This window comes from Callionymus lyra, chromosome 1 (genome assembly GCF_982586985.1).
Source record: "Callionymus lyra chromosome 1, fCalLyr1.hap1.1, whole genome shotgun sequence".
Classification (NCBI taxonomy): Eukaryota; Metazoa; Chordata; class Actinopteri; order Syngnathiformes; family Callionymidae; genus Callionymus; species Callionymus lyra.
This window is the reverse complement of record NC_141818.1, coordinates 39,281,284-39,299,888: the sequence shown is the minus strand read 5'-3', so window position 1 is coordinate 39,299,888 and position 18,605 is coordinate 39,281,284. Positions and strand designations below refer to the sequence as shown.

General features: G+C 39.9%; 1 protein-coding gene across 3 annotated transcripts in view; it reads left to right on the top strand.

Moving 5' to 3' along the window:
• cxxc4 (CXXC finger 4) overlaps window positions 1-18,605 on the top strand; it is a 42,595-nt gene that overhangs the window by 4,779 nt on the left and 19,211 nt on the right. The window contains exons 1-2 of one of the 3 annotated variants that reach the window (XM_087807276.1): window positions 2,559-3,139; window positions 8,724-9,665. In XM_087807276.1, the coding sequence (XP_087663402.1) occupies window positions 8,841-9,665 (825 nt within the window). In that variant the 5' untranslated portion in view covers window positions 2,559-3,139; window positions 8,724-8,840. Of the gene's footprint in view, window positions 1-2,558; window positions 3,140-8,723; window positions 10,113-18,605 lie in introns of those variants that run through there. The other 2 variants (XM_087807260.1, XM_087807267.1) reach the window with 2 other exon arrangements.

The window sequence follows — 18,605 nt, the reverse complement described above, 5'->3', positions numbered from 1 at the left end:
CGACGATGCCGCGGCGACCGACCGACCGACCTGTTGTGTTATCAGTTTTATCTTGATCTTTAAAATATATACTTTATTGAATATTGTTTTGATTGTTTAAGCGCTTTGTGACCCTGGTCTAGAAAAGCGCTATACAAATAAAAATTACTTACTTACTTACTTACTTACTTGACCAATCACGGCAGAGTGGGCGTGGTTATGGTAGACAAGTTTTCAGTGGGCGGGGCTTAAGCACATTTTTCAATATTTCAATGAAAAGAGAGTTTTGTACAAACATAAACCTACTGATGATACAATAGAGTCAAAGATCTATTTAAGAAACACTTAAATCTACACATTAGTTATAAAAACGTTGTGGATGTTAACGCATCACGATTTTTATACTTCAAATTAAAAAAAAATAAAAATTCAACAACTTAAGCTTAGCTTAACTTAACTTTAACTTTAGAGGCGGAGACTTCCGGGGATCGACGATGCCGCGTCGACCGACCGACCTGTTGTGTTATCAGTTTTATCTTGATCTTTAAAATATATACTTTATTGAATATTGTTTTGATTGTTTAAGCGCTTTGTGACCCTGGTCTAGAACAGTGCTATACAAATAAAAATTACTTACTTACTTACTTGACCAATCACGGCGGAGTGGGCGTGGTTATGGTAGACAAGTTTTCAGTGGGCGGGGCTTAAGCACATTTTTCAATATTTAAATGAAAAGAGAGTTTTGTACAAACATAAACATACTGATGATACAATAGAGTCAAAGATCTATTTAAGAAACACTTAAATCTACACATTAGTTATAAAAATGTTATGGATGTTAACGCATCACGATTTTTAAACTTCAAATTTAAAAAATTAAAAAAATTCAACAACTTTAGCTTAGCTTAACTTAACTTTAACTTTAGAGGCGGAGACTTCCGGGGATCGACGATGCCGCGGCGACCGACCTGTTGTGTTATCAGTTTTATCTTGATCTTTAAAATATATACTTTATTGAATATTGTTTTGACTGTTTAAACACTTTGTGACCCTGGTCTAGAAAAGCGCCATACAAATAAAAATGACTTACTTACTTACTTACTTACTTGACCAATCACGGCGGAGTGGGCGTGGTTATGGTAGACAAGTTTTCAGTGGGCGGGGCTTAAGCACATTTTTCAATATTTCAATGAAAAGAGAGTTTTGTACAAACATAAACATACTGATGATACAATAGAGTCAAATATCTATTTAAGAAACACTTAAATCTACACATTAGTTATAAAAATGTTATGGATGTTAATGCATCACGATTTTTAAACTTCAAATTAAAAAAATTCAACAACTTTAGCTTAGCTTAACTTAACTTTAACTTTAGAGGCGGAGACTTCCGGGGATCGACGATGCCGCGTCGACCGACCGACCTGTTGTGTTATCAGTTTTATCTTGATCTTTAAAATATATACTTTATTGAATATTGTTTTGATTGTTTAAGCGCTTTGTGACCCTGGTCTAGAACAGTGCTATACAAATAAAAATTACTTACTTACTTACTTGACCAATCACGGCGGAGTGGGCGTGGTTATGGTAGACAAGTTTTCAGTGGGCGGGGCTTAAGCACATTTTTCAATATTTCAATGGAAAGAGAGTTTTGTACAAACATAAACATACTGATGATACAATAGAGTCAAATATCTATTTAAGAAACACTTAAATCTACACATTAGTTATAAAAATGTTATGGATGTTAACGCATCATGATTTTTAAACTTCAAATTAAAAAAATTCAACAACTTTAGCTTAGCTTAACTTAACTTTAACTTTAGAGGCGGAGACTTCCGGGGATCGACGATGCCGCGGCGACCGACCTGTTGTGTTATCAGTTTTATCTTGATCTTTAAAATATATACTTTATTGAATATTGTTTTGATTGTTTAAGCGCTTTGTGACCCTGGTCTAGAAAAGCGCTATACAAATAAAAATGACTTACTTACTTACTTGACCAATCACGGCAGAGTGGGCGTGGTTATGGTAGACAAGTTTTCAGTGGGCGGGGCTTAAGCACATTTTTCAATATTTCAATGAAAAGAGAGTTTTGTACAAACATAAACCTACTGATGATACAATAGAGTCAAAGATCTATTTAAGAAACACTTAAATCTACACATTAGTTATAAAAATGTTATGGTTGTTAACGCATCACGATTTTTAAACTTCAAATTAAAAAAATTAAAAAAATTCAACAACTTTAGCTTAGCTTAACTTAACTTTAACTTTAGAGGCGGAGACTTCCAGGGATCGACGATGCCGCGTCGACCGACCGACCTGTTGTGTTATCAGTTTTATCTTGATCTTTAAAATATATACTTTATTGAATATTGTTTTGATTGTTTAAGCGCTTTGTGACCCTGGTCTGGAAAAGCGCTATACAAATAAAAATGACTTACTTACTTACTTACTTACTTGACCAATCACGGCGGAGTGGGCGTGGTTATGGTAGACAAGTTTTCAGTGGGCGGGGCTTAAGCACATTTTTCAATATTTAAATGAAAAGAGAGTTTTGTACAAACAAACACATACTGAGTCCAACATCTATTAAATATTGTTTTTATAATAATAATTATATAAATATGTTGTGGATGTTAACGCATCATTGACTCCATCATTGATGATTTTTAAACTTCACATATAAAAAAATAAAAAAAATTCAACAACTTCAGATTCGAAACTAAAATAAATAATAATGCAAGAGACAAAGTAAAGGTGCGAGATGTAACCTCGTATCCTCGCCCCTCTCTGCCTCCCTCCCCCTGCCGGGTGTTTCTATAGTAATTTCCAGCCAATGATCAGTAGGTGTCCGCATCCCTGCTTCCTCACCTCAGCACCAATCAGCCACACACAGCGACAGGAGACCGAGCGCGCACCAGCACAATACAAACCCACGGAATCCACAGCAAAAAAAAACACACACACTTCTCTCTCGCGCGCGTCGTCCTTTCACGTGGAGATTTTTTTTGTGAACTTCTTTTTTTTTTTAAATCCGGCCAGACTTGGATGAGACTAAAAAAAAACATGCCGCTTTTGTTTTGAGCGCCTTGCTCTTGGACCGATATGTGGCGCTGGTAGCGTCTTGGGAGCATCTTTCTTCACCCGGATCCAGGTATAGATGATGCTTTCTCTGGATCTTCTTCTTGTTGTTTTTTGGGTTTTGTGGAGGGAGGGGGTTGGGGGGAGAGAAAAAAAAACCCGTGCATGCGGTTGTAATGTCGGATGATATTTGGATTATTCCTCAGATTATAGTGACGGTAATTATACGTCGCCCCTTTCGGCTCGTCATCGTGTTTTTTTTCTACTTTTTTCCCCCCTTGTTTTTCTGTCTCTCCAGACCACTCCGGTATCGAACATGTCTGTCTCTCTAAACTTTGTTTACAGGCGGAAAAAAATCAATGTCCGTGACTAGATTGGCTTTTGGGCCAAAAGGCATCTCGCTCCAGGGGCGCATTGATTAAGTAATAATGACCCCTGAGGAGCCTCATCATTACGCAGAGCAGGTTTTGTTTACTGCTGGTGGCGGTTTTCACATGAGTTTTCCCATCAGTGCTGGCGAGATCAGCAGACAACAACAAAAAAACAAAAAAGGTTTTCTTTTTTTTCTCAACAATATGTCGTTTGATGAAGGCGAGGGAAAGTTCCAAATGACATCATCCATCAATCAGTCAGTCTCTTATCAATACCTTCATTTGCAAACGACAAATTCTAACGTTGTTTTTGTTGTTATTTGCTTTCTCTGACGCTTTTTTTAAACAAAAAAAACTTTGAATTTATTAATTTCTTTTCTATCGCCCACTCCTGTTTCCTCCCAAATCCAGCGTTTGCTTGAAAATTCAATCAATACATATTTTTATATTTTAAATTGGTCTTTTATATTTCTAACAAGGCTTGGAACCGAATCATTCAGACTGACTCCACGAACCACTTAATTCAACCATTTATAACACTTTTTAAAGTGTGGCATGGGGGCCATTTGAGGCCGATGATCAGATTTCAGTGGCCCGTCGCTGCTGTCGTCGCCGCTGCGACTTTCTATTGAATTGCTTTAAATCAATGGATCTACTGACTCTTTCAACAAACATCTTAAGACGTTTTTATTTGTTCAGGCTTTTCCTTGATTTTCTGGAACTCCTGTTGTGTTCTCAGTTTTACCTTGTTCTCAGTCTTGACCCTTTAAAGTATATACTTTATTGAATATTGTTTTGATTGTTTAAGCGCTTTGTGAGCCTGGTCTGGAAAAGCGCTATATAGATACAAATTACTTACTTACTTACTTACTATATTAGCTGTACTTTTCAAGGTTTTTGAGTTGCTAAATACAAACTGTCCGATGAAGACATTTGAAAACTTGGTTAATGCAATTTTAAAAATATGTTCATGTTTTCCTACAGTGAAATAAAAGCATTATCTGTCCTGTTCTTATGTTTTGAACCAAAACAGTTTCTGGTTTATATGGGCCTTGTCCGATCCTGACTATACCTTAAATCCTAGATTCAACAAGAGATTGTGTAACTACAAAAACACAACGTTCCAGTTACAAAATGCTTTTGTCCACTTTGTGTAGTAACTTGAATTTATTTGTTGAAACCTTTGCTGCACCTCTTTCAGAAATGGAATATAAATTTAATTCTTTTTCTAGAGCAGTACCCAAAATTTCACTCATTTTGCATTCACTCTTATACGTTGACATTATTTTTATATTGTTCCTATATCAAGTCATAGGCAAAAATATGTGTCCAAGCTAATGTTTCGAAGGTTGATCACTTGTCTTGATCTTCGCCCAAAAAAACGCGCTTAAAAAAATACGGAAACATGAGAATTTATTCGGAAAAAAAACATAATTGTGTGCTTGTTTTTAGCTGAAGCTACATCTTTTTTTTCAGAACAATTCCTAATGTTGAGTCTTCAATACAAGAGAGACGTTACAGACGAGCAGTTTGACGTTTTTAAGTGTGTCTAAGACTACAACTGAGCATCAGTCGCTACATTAAAATGAACAAACATTTTTGTCTATAACTCTAAAATGAAATGGATTACTCTGAAAGTTAGTCGACATGAGTTTGTTGAACGAACAGGTTGGTAGTCTATCCTTCTGGGGCCAAAATATTAGTACGTACATCTAAATATATCTTAAGCAAACAAGTATTACAGGGTGGTTGGTTACTAGCAGTTAGCTTCAATAGCCAAACTCTGGTTTCCTCCCACGGTCCACAAATGTACAGATGTTGTTTGATTACTACAAAAAGTCAAAAGGTGTGAGGTGTGTCTTCTGTTTTTCTTTATTAATAACCGATAACTATCCTACATATCAAAGTGAAAAGGTGGTTTATTTAACGTATTTTCATTGAAGAAATGACGCTCGATCACTTTGATGGTAGATTTAACAGCGTCTTCTTTCACACTCCAGAGCAGAAACGCCGTTTGATCCTTGTTGTTTAATTTGAAACGCTCTCATCAACATCACATTTAGGACGTGTGATCATTACATGGACCGATCAAAGCATGATTTTCAATAACAAGGCTCTTCATGTGGGATGACTTCCTGCGACGCCTCCAGGGTCCCGGTGGCTCCTTCGAGACAATCCTTCCATCATTAAGTTGTGAAAGTCTGGAACAATGTCTCATGCTGTTGGTTAGAGCAAGAGGAAGTTTCTGAATGAACCAGACCATTTAAAATCAATTAATTTCAACAATTGATTAATGTTTTTCCAAATAATCTTCATTAAATCTATAGCTTATTATTATTTATACCTGTTAAGATAAAACAATTGTTTATAAAAAGTACTTGTCTTCAATTTAAATTGCTTTCTTTACACTTTTACGAAACTCGTTAAAAAATGTTAAGTTGTAAAATCGAATTAATTCTCTCTTCAAAAATATACTAGCAAAAAAAAGTCATGACATGGTAAAAAAAAGAAATTAAGTTGTGGCCACAAAATAATAAGTCGTAGATAATAAGTAGAACATAAATGTCTAAACAAAAATATTAAAATGAGAAAAAGCCTATTTTTCAATGTTTAGTTATTCCTCAAAACAATGTCTCTTATTGAGAGTAATACCTAAACATTAAATTCTCTACATCGCAGTAACATTTTAAAAAACAATCACGTAAAAAAATGACAAAAACCAGACGGTTCTTTTGAGGTGAAGTGCCGCACGCTGTAGCCATGAGCTCTACACTGGCTGATAACGTGAACAGGGTAAACTGCCATGCATGAATTAAACGATTTCAAATGGTGGCAACAAAATAATTGTCTCGTGGCCTCAAATTATTATATATTTTTTAACATGTCATGTCTGGGGTTCTGCAACCACCACTGGTAGATGGTTACAATGAAAGAACATACGCTCAGATATTAGTTTGTTGTTAAACTCATTTCATTATTAATCAAGAACACATGGAAACATTTTTAGGGTTAGTATTGCTTATATAGATTTAACCCTAATGCAGGTTATACCGAGTAGAAACTTTAACGAAAAAAAAGAAGCATTTTAGCAAACGGAATCTTAGTGAATCACTCGCAATCCGTGGTTAGGCCTCAGACACACAGAGATTTCCAAGGCTCCTTATCAAGCAACCCCAGCACCACAGAAATACTTAATACCAACATCATGAGATCGACCCCTCACCGGGAGTGATCTCGCAATCAAAACACAGAAAAAAAACGAAAAAATTTAACCAATTTGTTTTTCTGCTTTTCATGCTTCGGTCTGTGGAGCTCACCAGTTGATGGAGATACCATCCGCTGGTTTTTTAATGGGCTGATAATTGATAGGCAGCTGCTGATACGGATCAGACGGAGATCAGCAGGTCAAACTTCCACCAGATAACGGAAGTGGTGATGGGGTGAAGCATTTTTTTTCTACTCTGTTCTGAGAAGAAAAACCTTAAACGGTTGTGTGTGAAAAGAAAAAAATGTTTTTTTATAATGAGTCAAAAAGCTTATTTAATATTCAGATAGTGTCTCAGATTTGTGTCCTTGAAAAAAAAAGCTTCTTTCTTTGTCCTTACCCAGTAGTTGTCGTGGCATACAACACGGCAACATCTATATTTTTTAATATTATTTTACTTTTCCCCCCCCTCCATTGTTATGGACTTCTTCCGGTGATACAAGGTGTTGTGCACTCGTACATTTTCATGGAAGGTTCTCCTCGAAAAACATCCTGAGGTGATTTGAAATGAATCAGCTCCGGCAATTAAGAGAGAAAGCCCAGAAAAAAAAGGTAATGGAAGACGAGTGGAGATGTGTCTAATGGGCTTTTATCTGTGGAAACCAAATCCAGACAGGCTGGTGTAGAGAAAGAGGAAATTGAGCACCAGCGTCGCCCCTCCCCCCCCAAGCCTCCCTTCCAGCACCTACAACAACACAAAGTCCATGACGTTGTTCGCTCGTACGTGGGATGGATTTAAATCCTGTGTGTTTACGTGTCCGTCATATTTTTTTGTTGCGTGAACTGAAAGGTTTTTTTTGAAGATGTTTCATCTCAAACATTTTCGGGTTAAAATAATGACAATTTTTAATTTTCCTGACCAGGAAATGGATCATTGAATTACAATTTTATCAATTTACCGAATTTTACGCTGTTTTTGTTGCCTCTTTTTGACAAACAACAACAAACACAAGTTTCCAAAATAAAAGAAATCCTCATGATGGAACAAGAAACTGAATTTTGCTGTGTTCTAGATTAACATCTGGATCCACATTTTTTCAAAGGAGACAGCGTCGGTTTCTTCCTCAATCCTACTTCAAATACTTGAAAAGCAACCAAATTGTACAGATGAATCCAGTACTAACCAAGTAATAACTAGTGATGAAGCTTCATGAAGCAGTGTCATGTTGTTTAGAGATCAGTAGGTGGCGCCATCAGTTTAAAAATGATGTTTCATTAGAACACAAAAAAAACAAAGGGAAATAGTGTGGAGACCGCCATCTAGTGGACTCTGAAAGTAATGATACTGCTTCATGATGCTTCATCAGACCATCAAGGTAATAACTGGTTAAAAATGTGTAACATGGGCTGCTTGGCAGGGGGCTGCACTATCTCAGTGCAGTTCTTGTCCTCGTCTTGGAATACGTTGGTGCTTCAGTTTAAGCCAATAAATCTAACATTCCATTTTTTTAACTTCTAGAATTTAAAGAGTAGAAACAACATTTGTTTTTGTTTTTTTTACAGGCAAAACCAATGTTTTAATGAAGATTTGTAACTTTGAAGGCTTCCTTTTGCCAGACATTATTTTTGATTGTCCATGAGGGTGAGTATCGATAAAGGTTTATTAGCTTTGTCTCTTACTATGTTGATGCAAACAAAAATGAATGAACATGCAGTGTTTATTTCTCGAAATTGCTCTTTGCTGAATGGAGAACACATTGGTCAGTAAAGTTCCCAGTCTGAAAAATCCAAAAGTTTAATTTACAATCAGTATTGGTTCCAAATAAACACTTTTTGAGTGTGTTTCAATATTTAAAGTTTGGTGAAAATGGAACAGTTACAATCATTAAATGACAATAAATTCCTGAAAAGGTCAAATTTGACGTCCCAGCAATCATGTTTCGGTCCCTGCGGTGAAATTGTTGAAACTTTAAGTGTTGCATGATGTAGGCGAAATAAATCTGTCGCCAAAGAAAAAAAAAACAAACCCCAAAATGACAAGAACCATACGTAACTGTAGTATGTTTCTCTTCTTCTTCTAGCACTGGAGGAGATAACCCGGGATGGTGCCACGCTCTTCCTAACCATCTCCAGTTCTTCTCCGACCGCCGAACGTTTGTTTTTTGATTCTTCTCACCCTGGACACGTATCTCGCCGCCATGTCTGCCATAAACAGTGCCCTGTGCATCGAGAACGGCCAGACCATCGACCTGTCTCTCTTACAAAAGGATAATCTCGGGGACGGTGGATTAAGCCAGCTTTTGGATTATAACGCAGAAATGGAAAGGTACAGGTCTTTTGCAAACTTTTACAAAGCCAATGGGGCATTTCCGCAGAGTGCCAAGATTGCCCGCATCACGACGCCCATTTTTCCCAGCGCGAGGATTGGCATGGCTCCTTGGAACTGCGATAACGCCATGCTCTGGGGAAGGAAATCAGCGGCAATAAACCCTAATAGGACCAGCATGCATAGAAATGACTCCCAGAGGCCGGGGAAGCCTGGCGTGCCGCCAGAGACGCTGCAAATGGCAAATAATAATTTCCTCTCTACCTTATCCCCCGAACACTGCAGACCTTTAGCAGGAGAATGCATGAACAAGCTGAAATGCGGCGCTGCTGAAGCAGAGATAATGAATCTCCCAGAACGCGTTGGAACTTTTTCCGCTATTCCGGCTTTAGGGGGCATCTCATTACCTCCCGGGGTCATCGTCATGACAGCCCTTCACTCCCCCGCAGCCTCAGCAGCCGTTACAGACAGTGCGTTTCAAATTGCCAATCTGGCAGACTGCCCACAGAATAATTCCTCTGCATCCAGTGGAAACCCGGCGAAGAAGAAAAGGAAAAGGTGTGGGGTCTGCGCGCCCTGCAGGCGGCTAATCAACTGCGGCGTTTGCAGCAGTTGTCGGAACCGCAAAACGGGCCACCAGATCTGCAAATTCAGGAAATGCGACGAGCTGAAGAAGAAGCCCGGCTCGTCACTGGAGGTGAGAACAGGGGTTCCACTTCCCCTCCTTTTATTATCCCCCCCCCTCGCACTCCAAAGCATTAACCTTTTCATCCAGTCACGTTCTAAGCCCTTGAAAATTGTTTCCATGCCCACCCATGCCTGAACACCCCGCCGGCTTCTCAAATCTGCCTACCCGCCTAGCCTAATTGGCAGTAATTAGGGGTGTTTGTGCAGAGCGCAAGCTGAGCTTGGCTCAGACACCCCTAATTGCTGCCAGTCAGGCTGCGGCTGGAACGCATCCGAACAACCCAGAGCTTGGCTGAGCTCCAGGCGGAGCTGGGAAATGGTTTTCAGCAGAGAGCCATCCCTCTCTGCACCCGGTCATTTTAACCAATTATGGAAACCGTCGCAGGACGGGAAGAATCAATATCCCGCAAAAACCTCCGACCACCAAGAGAGGGTGAAAGTGACGGCGGGCGGCGGACTAGGGGTTCCTCAGAGCGTGCTCGCGCCCCCCCCGGTCAGATTTGCAACGAGAAGCTTTTTTTCCTATCAAGTCACGTCTAAAAAAAAAATATAGTTCTTCGAGATTATCTGAACGTCTTATTCTAAACAACGCGGTGACGTAGGAGCGATTTGCTTTTCTGAGTTTGGACCAAACAATTTTGGGGGATTTATAAAACGTTCGGTTCCCGCTCGCCATGTGGTAGTCGTTTGTGGATAGAAGTTGCCGTAGTCGGCGAAAATATAAGCTACTGTTTATTCTCACAAAAAAAATTCTCAATTTTGAGAGGGTTCGATCCCGGCTCCCGAAGAGATTTTGGCGTTGTGTCCCTGAGCGAGACAAGTTAGCCTGATAGCTCCTGATAGCTGTCATGCTGCGTTGCGGCCTACTCCCATCGGTGTCCGATTGTAGGAGTTAATGCTTAACTTTTTAGCTAAAAAGCATAGAAAGCCCTGTATTACTGAAAACTAATGACCATTAATTTGTATTATTTTTATAAAAAAATATATATAAATAATAAATAATAGTCTGGTGATAATGATCTCATTTATAAGAAACTTTCTGAATGGCAAAAAAACGTTTTAGTGATAAACATTTATTGTCTATCTTTTAAATGACAAGAATAAACAAATGCGACTGGTTTGTTTCCGTTTCAACAAATGATTTTCACAAAATTATTTAAACTGGCTTAACCCTTGTGTTATCTCAGGGTCAAGGTGACCCAAAGGCCCGCCAACAAATGCGTTTGTGGTATCCCCTAGTGTTGTCTCTGGGTCAAAGTGAACGACCTCCACCACAAACACATGTTTGATGCACAAACTTTAAAGTATTAAAAGGGAAACACGTCCGGGTTGCGAACCAACAGGTGTCTCCAACAGATGTCCAGGAAACATCCGTAATTCATGGGTTTTGGCTGTTTTTTTGGGGAAAAGCATGCATTTGCGAAGACAGTTAGGTGTCAGTGAGGGTGTGAGCCGCTCAGACGTGCTCTTAAAGGGCACCTTGACTGATTTCAGTAATTTATATTATGGCCTTCTGCACGTGTAATTGTTATTTTTGACTGAGCCGCTGTAATTACAGGTGCGCCCACTCCTGTGGAGATGGGTCTGCAGGCGCCTGGAAATTGAAAAGAGAGGCTTTTTTTTTTTCCTCCACGTTTTAATGGCTGTCTCTCTTCTATAAGCACTGACTGCACTGATCGAACATGTATTGATGGTTTGAAGGCACTGGAAGTCGAGTGGGAAAAATTAATTTGACGTGAAATGTTTAGCAATAAGGTAAAAATGAATCTTAAAAACATTATTAACGTTGTTCATATAGTTAAAGGGATTCCAGATGAATGTATTCAAATAACCATCTGGAGCCAATTATATTGTTTGGAATACTGTGGAAGTGATGAAGGTCCACTCTTGAAGACGTTTATGGAGAAAACTGCATAAAATACAGGTTGCCTTGAGCTAGAAATAAAATGATCTGATCCAGACTTGCACCCCAGCTCGGGCTCTGAGGTCTGTGGATCAGAATCTATTGATGGTTCCTGGAAGTCAAGTTGGAAAAATTAATTTGACGTGAAATGTTTAGCAATAAGGTAAAAATGAATCTTAAAATCATTATTTATGTTGTTGATGCAGTTAAAATGTATTCCAGGGAATGTATTCAAATAACCATCTGGAGCCAATTGTATTGTTTGGAATACTATGGAAGTCATGGAGGTCCACTCTTGAAGACGTCTGTGAGATGTTAATGGCGATTAAAAAAAGAAAAGAAAATGGATGAATGGACCGCACTAATGAGCCTGAACATCTTCTCGGGGCGTAGTCGAGAAGCACCGACGACGGCTGACGCTGGAGGCGAAAGAAAAAAAACGGCTCATCCCAGATGTGTCGTCTCTTTACACGTCCCGCATAAACGCCTCACGCCATCAGCGGCACCAAAGCAAGCACACATGGACATACATAAACATTCCACGAAGCCATCGCCGTCGAACAAACAGACGCACACGCACAGTGTGTACCTTTAGCTCGGAGCAGACGATAAGCAACTGGCAGCCACTTAGATTTGCCTGTCAGTGTTTTCCACATGGGAATCACCCTGAACTAATTATATCTTAAGCAGCGCCGAGAAATGCAAATCAGAATTTTACTCACACCCCTGAAATCGGAGAGCCAATTTAATCTAATACCCCCTTTAATTTAGCACGCTAATGCGGGCCCCTGGAGAATTGCCCCGGTGTCACCGCTGTGCCGCTCGGGCTCCCTCCACTTCCCTCCCTCTTCATCTCTGAGCTGCTCTCAGGCTCCGGGATGGATTAGTCTGGCACCGGAATCTCATCTAACCTAACATTTCCAGAGCAGTTACCTTTGCGTAGCTTGAGCTCCGCTAGCTCAAAGGTCCTTGATTAACTCTCAAATGCAATAATACTCATCCTCGCGAGCGAGCTGTCTGCGCCTCTGTTTATCTCACCTGTTTGCCTCGTCTTAGCGTCGCGCCGGCGAGAATGGAAGTCGCACCTTTGATTGATCGCTCGAGCTGCGTCTTCACTGATGTTTCATTTTATTTTATTTTTTTTAAATGATCCTTTTTTTTAAATTTCCTTATCAAACTCATTAGTCGTCGCTACGAAGCCCCAGACATGACATGGTAGAAAAATGTATTTATGGACACAAACTAAGAAAAGAAATGATCATTTTTGATGCTTCAGATAAATTATTGTTTATAATCAGGCATTTGTTGCGGTTTCTAGCGAAGGTGCGCTTGGTTTGCTCACCCAGCTGTCCAGAAAAGGGTATTAAGAGCTTGTATACATTTTTTTCAATTTTTTCAATAAGAACATCTCTTTGTTCTTGTTCTTATTTTATTTTGATTATTTTTTTATGAAAAATTGCTGTATTTGCTGTGGATAATTTGGAAAAAAAACAATTTCCCGAAGGAGACCTCCGGAGGGATCAATAAAGTTCTACCTAACCTATCCTAACCTAACACCTGAGCTGTGTCTCAAATCGCATACTTGCGTACTCAAAGTTAGTATTTTTAGTGCGTAAGTGCGTCTCAATTCCTAGTATGCGAAATCTAGTGCTCCATGCACACTAAATTGTTGTACTAAAACGCCCGCAAAACTGAGTATGGTTCGATGGACACTATCTACCCTAAACAGCCGCCATCTTAGTGACGATGACATTGTAAACGGAAGTTACGTCAAATATAATATATATATATATATATATATATATATATATGCATATACTTACAGTTGCATTTTCAGCCAGCAGTAGAAGGATGATACCAGAGGATGATACCAGAGTAAATATCTTGCGAATATTTGGTTTCTCATATTTTTTTCTAAATATTCTTGCAAAACGTGCTGCCAGCAGGTGTCGATAGCGTTCAAACAGCTGGTTGCAACCATCGTTAAATAGAAGTAGAAGAAGAAGCTGTCGCGTCATTTCCTGTTAGTGCGTAGCGGCAGTGTTTGATTTGAGACATACTATCTGTCGAGAATTTGTTACTAGTTAGTACGTACACTATCCTGATGCATACTAACTTCTAGTATACTAAGAGAAGTATGCGATTTGAGACACAGCACTGCACTTATGGTCAAAGAGGCCACTTCTATGTTGAGTTGATTTTTGGCACAATTTTGAGTGTCTAATGTTTTCTTAAACTCAGTTTAATGCATATTCTGAATTCCTAAAAAAGACACTTAACTAAGCATCAACAACATTATGGTCGCCAGTTGTATATAAATATGCAGATTTTTCACAAAACACAATCTTTCTCTTCTAGTCTGTGACATCTTAGAAATATTAAGGTAGTACCTTCTTCAGAATAAACTCAATGGTTTCAATTATATGAGAATATAAAGTCTAAACAAAAAGAAAAGTGAGAGTTCGCCTTTTTTTTCCTAGGGTTAGTCATTTCTCAAAATAACTTCTCTTATGGTAGCTAATGCCCAATATATATAAATAGCTTCATCACAATAAGATTCCAAAAACACCATGAAGTCGAGGCCACGACTTGTTATTTCACCTTGTTTATCTTTAAGTCATAACAGAATATTTCAGTCCTGGAATACAGTACACATGTCAAGTCCAGGTCCGGCCTCCTAAGTTATTTTTGTAAGAACTTAATATGCTTTAATGGAGAAAACTGCACGGAATACAGGTTGCCTTGAGCTAGAAATGAACTTGCAATCTTGCAATGATGGTTGCACCAAGCATTATTCCACCGTGCTTCCCTAGGGCTTGACATGGTTAAACCTTTTTTTTTTTTTAATTAAGCACCAATTTCCTTTTCTGATATTATAACACAAATAAATTGAGGAATATATATTTGAACAATAATTTGGAAACCTATGGAATCAGGAGAAGTTAACTTGAAAATTAAGTTGCACAGAGGCCCAAAACCAAATGAGTTTATGCTATCCTTTGATTTTCCTCTGGTCAAGGGGTTAATGTACCTCCCTTAAGGCACTCTGTTTTACTACTACAGTCCTGCAGTTTATGCAAAACTCTGCAGCGAGAATTCTGAGCCGCTCTAGTAGAAGAACTCACATTTCTCCGATCCTTAAAACTCTTCACTGGCTGCCAGTTTCTTTCAGGATCAACTTTAAAATTCTGGTTCTTACTTTCAGATCTATTTATGGTCAGACTCCTCCTTACATCAGTGATCTGATCCAGCCTTACACCCCAGCTCGGGCTCTGAGGTCTGTGGATCAGAATCTACTGATGGTTCCTGAACACACTTCCGGACCAGAGGAGAGAAATCCTTCCAGACTGTTGCTCCTAAGTTTTGGAACGATCGTCCTCTCTCAGTGTTTGATGATCTACTGACTCCTTCAGGAAACATCTTAAGACCTTTTTATTTGTGTATTTTCTTAATTTTGGATCAGCTATGTTTGTTTCTATCTTTTTGTTTTAAAGTACAGTATATATTTTAATTGTGTATTGTTTTTGATCGTTTAAGCGCTTTCTGACCCTGGTCTAGAAAGGCACTTTAAAAATAGCTTTTACTTACTTACTTACTTACTTACAGTTACTTATGACCAGGGGTTGCCAACCTTTTTGCAACTGCCAGCTACTCCAAGTACACTTCGTGACTCAAAGGGCTACCATCAGTTTGGTAAACGCTTCTTATAATTTGTAAATATATATATATATTATTGGAGGATAAATGATGGACCTGTCCTCGGTGTCCATCACCTCTCTCTCCAAGTTGCACTCAAGCCCTCAAGGTTCTCCAAAAAGCTCTTCCAGTTCCAAAAGAGACGATTGGAATCAAAGCGCAGTCCAAAGTCAGCATGAAACTTAAATCCAAATATATATTTCGATAGGATGAAGTTTATGGAATGTGTTTGGGGAAACGCAAAAAAACCCTGAATACTACTACGAAAAAAGCCGGTAATCGAGATACTTGTGTTTTGGGGAAATATTATGAACGCTAAGAGTGACTGAACTCACACTTTGAAGCTTGTGTGTAAGTTGAGACACACTTCGTTACCTCCTGTTGCACGATTGCAACGAGAAGCAAACTGTAGCTTCATCACCATCTTAAAAAAATGGTTCCTGCTCCACAATGGAAGAAAAAGACTTTAGCCGATTAAAAGCTGATGCATTCTTAATACTCCTGGAACAAACCTCAGAGCGTTGACGATCGTAAATGACGGAAACGCTGCAAAAAATAAACAGGTATCGTCTTCTTAATGAAGGCCACGAAATCTCTTTATTCCAAACCAGCCGGTACCTTCAGTCCGCCTCGGCCGCTTCCTAGCGTTGATACGACTACTCCAGGTAGAAAACCGGACGAAAAAAAAAGGAAGGCATGTCTGCCTGGAAACCTTTACCTATTGTGATAAAAGACCCGGAATGCTATGGCAGCAGGACCTTGAGGAAAAATATCTCCGGTTCGGTCCCTTAATGAGAGCGCCGGTGCCAAATAAGCGGCGGCAGCTCCGGTCTAATTTGTTTTAGGTGTGCTCGGAATAGATAAGGGAAAATCTCTGGCCTTCACCCTTCCCCCACAACCTTTGCCTCCCCGGAGATAACGTGGAGTGCGCCGAGCCAATCTCTGCGGGGGGAAATAGCGGGGGCAAGTAAATAAAAATGAGGGTGGTTTGGGGCGGGGGGGTTAGAAGCCTGGGGACAGACCTTCTATCGACCTGCAGATTTCTAACTTACTGGATTAATATGAGCTTTAAAACACGCAGATTAATTTGACTTGCGGAGTGCAATGAGCGGATGTGCGGCTGAACCTGAAGGGTAACCTTAAGCTCCTGTCAAGACAATAGGGTTTACCATTTGAACCAGATCGCTTAATTATACAGGCTTTGCCAGCGACTACCTTGAGCTATCTAAGAGCCGCCACCGTATTCTGGCACAGCCTCTTTTTTTTTTTTTTTTCATTCCCCACTGAGACTGCCTGCCATTTCTGTCAGCCCGCATCGGAGTAGCCGTCGCCGTCTGAAGGCCTTTTTCCTCCGGCCGGACCGGATCCAACCGTGGCACGCCGTTAAGCGAATTCATTGTTTTTTCGCCACCAATTAACGCCGCGGCGTAATCGTCGCTGTCCCAAAGATGCCCTTACATTACGTGGTCTGTCGCCTCCTCTGCCCCCCCCCCCACGTTTGATTTAACATTCCTGCTTCAGAGAACATTGTTGTTTTTTTATCATACTGTAGTGGAGGCGGTGGATATGGACGTGCTGAGACGCAGCGGAGGGCAAACAGCGTGAAAGAGCAGGTGCGAGACGACGTTAATGTGCGGCACTTTAAATTTTAAACAGATGAGAATTAATAATTGATGCGGACTCCTGGCTAAGGAGTTAAAAGGTATCTCATCATTACCGGGGAGCTGGTGTGTGAGACGGGCTCCGGAGGAAGGAGGCGTCCGTGAATGGATCAGAGAACCTGAGAGTCTGAGATGTTTGCTTGCGTGAGATTGAAATGAATCGTTTAGATTAGGAAAAAACAGCAGTAACACGGAAAGATACTAAATGATACTCGATGAGTCAACGTCTACAAAAATCAATTGATATCGTCCAACTCACTTCTTGTTCAGGAAACTTACCACGCAGTAATTCCATCGGTGGTCCCCGACCCCGGGTCCTGACTATTTGTCACGACACCCCAACACAGCAAGAAGGTTGATGGTTCGCTTCCAGGTCGGGAGGAAGCCTGACCTTTCTGTGTGGATTGGGAACTTGGGGGAAATTGTCCATAGGTACGAGTGTGTGGTTTTGTGTGCCCTGCGACCGACTGGCCTCCTGTCCAGAGTGTCCCCTGCCTCTCGCCTGAAGAAACTGGGATAGGCTCCAGCCTTCCCGAGACCCCCATAAGGGGTAAAGCGGTAAAAAATAAATGATTGAACGATTATTACTGTCTGAAAAGATGTTTTTTGAGAAAAATATATTTTTAACAATAGCCTTTGACTCTTGACGTGACAAGACGCTCATTTCAGTGAAGTTTACTCAAAAAAGAAACCTCAAAATGTTTTTATACAAAGGTTTGTCTGTGAATACATTTCCCAGATTATCTGATACGGGGTACAACAGTTTAGGGGACCCCTGAGCTACACCCCATAACCTCCTCTGATGGCTGAAGCTCTTATAAAGAACCTTAAGAAAATGTAAAACAGATGTAAAGAGTGATTTCAACGGGAGATTGTGTTTCAGAATATAGATTTTAGAGAACAAACAAATCGGCATCGAAAACAGGATCATTAGGGACCGTCTCAATTTATCCTTATTATTACTTTCATCACTGTGGCACAAACACATAGATTACATCTGTCCTGCACGCGTTTATGGAAATTATGATAATAATGATTATGATAAAAAAAATAACCAGAGAATGTAGAACATGTACAAACTACCTGTAAAATGAAAGTCAACCATTCACCCATTTTATTTCATTATTAACTGTTAAAGACAGTTTAATAGGAGATATAACGAAAGATGTTTATCTTCAGGTTAAAGGTCATTAAATACCAGGATGACATTCATCCCCCCGGCTCGGAAGGCGATCTCACGGATGGCATCCGCGGATGGTGGAAATCGGTCAGCGAGGTTTTTGAAGCGTCTCCCGTTTCTGCAAGTCAAATCTTTGCACGCGGCCACCTCCTCTATTGTGGCTCGTCGCTGAGATCATGAATATTTCATGGCGAGCATCTGACACTGAGCCCAGAAGATATTTCAAGGTTTTTTTTCCTTTTTTTTCATGTGAAAAAGGAGCCCCGGGGTTAGAGAGTGTCACCGAGGCGTGAAGTCTGCCGCTCTGAGGAAAAAATATCTGATTTATGATGCACCTGTCGATGGTATCACGTGGAGGTTTCCATCCAGCGTTGGCTCGTGTGTCCGTCCTCCAGCCAGGTGTCTTTTCACGTTCCTCAAAGACAGAGTTAGATAATGCCCGTGTAATTATAATAACCTCTGCCAAGGAGGTAATGTGATCGCTTAGCACTTTTTTTTAATCACTTTTTG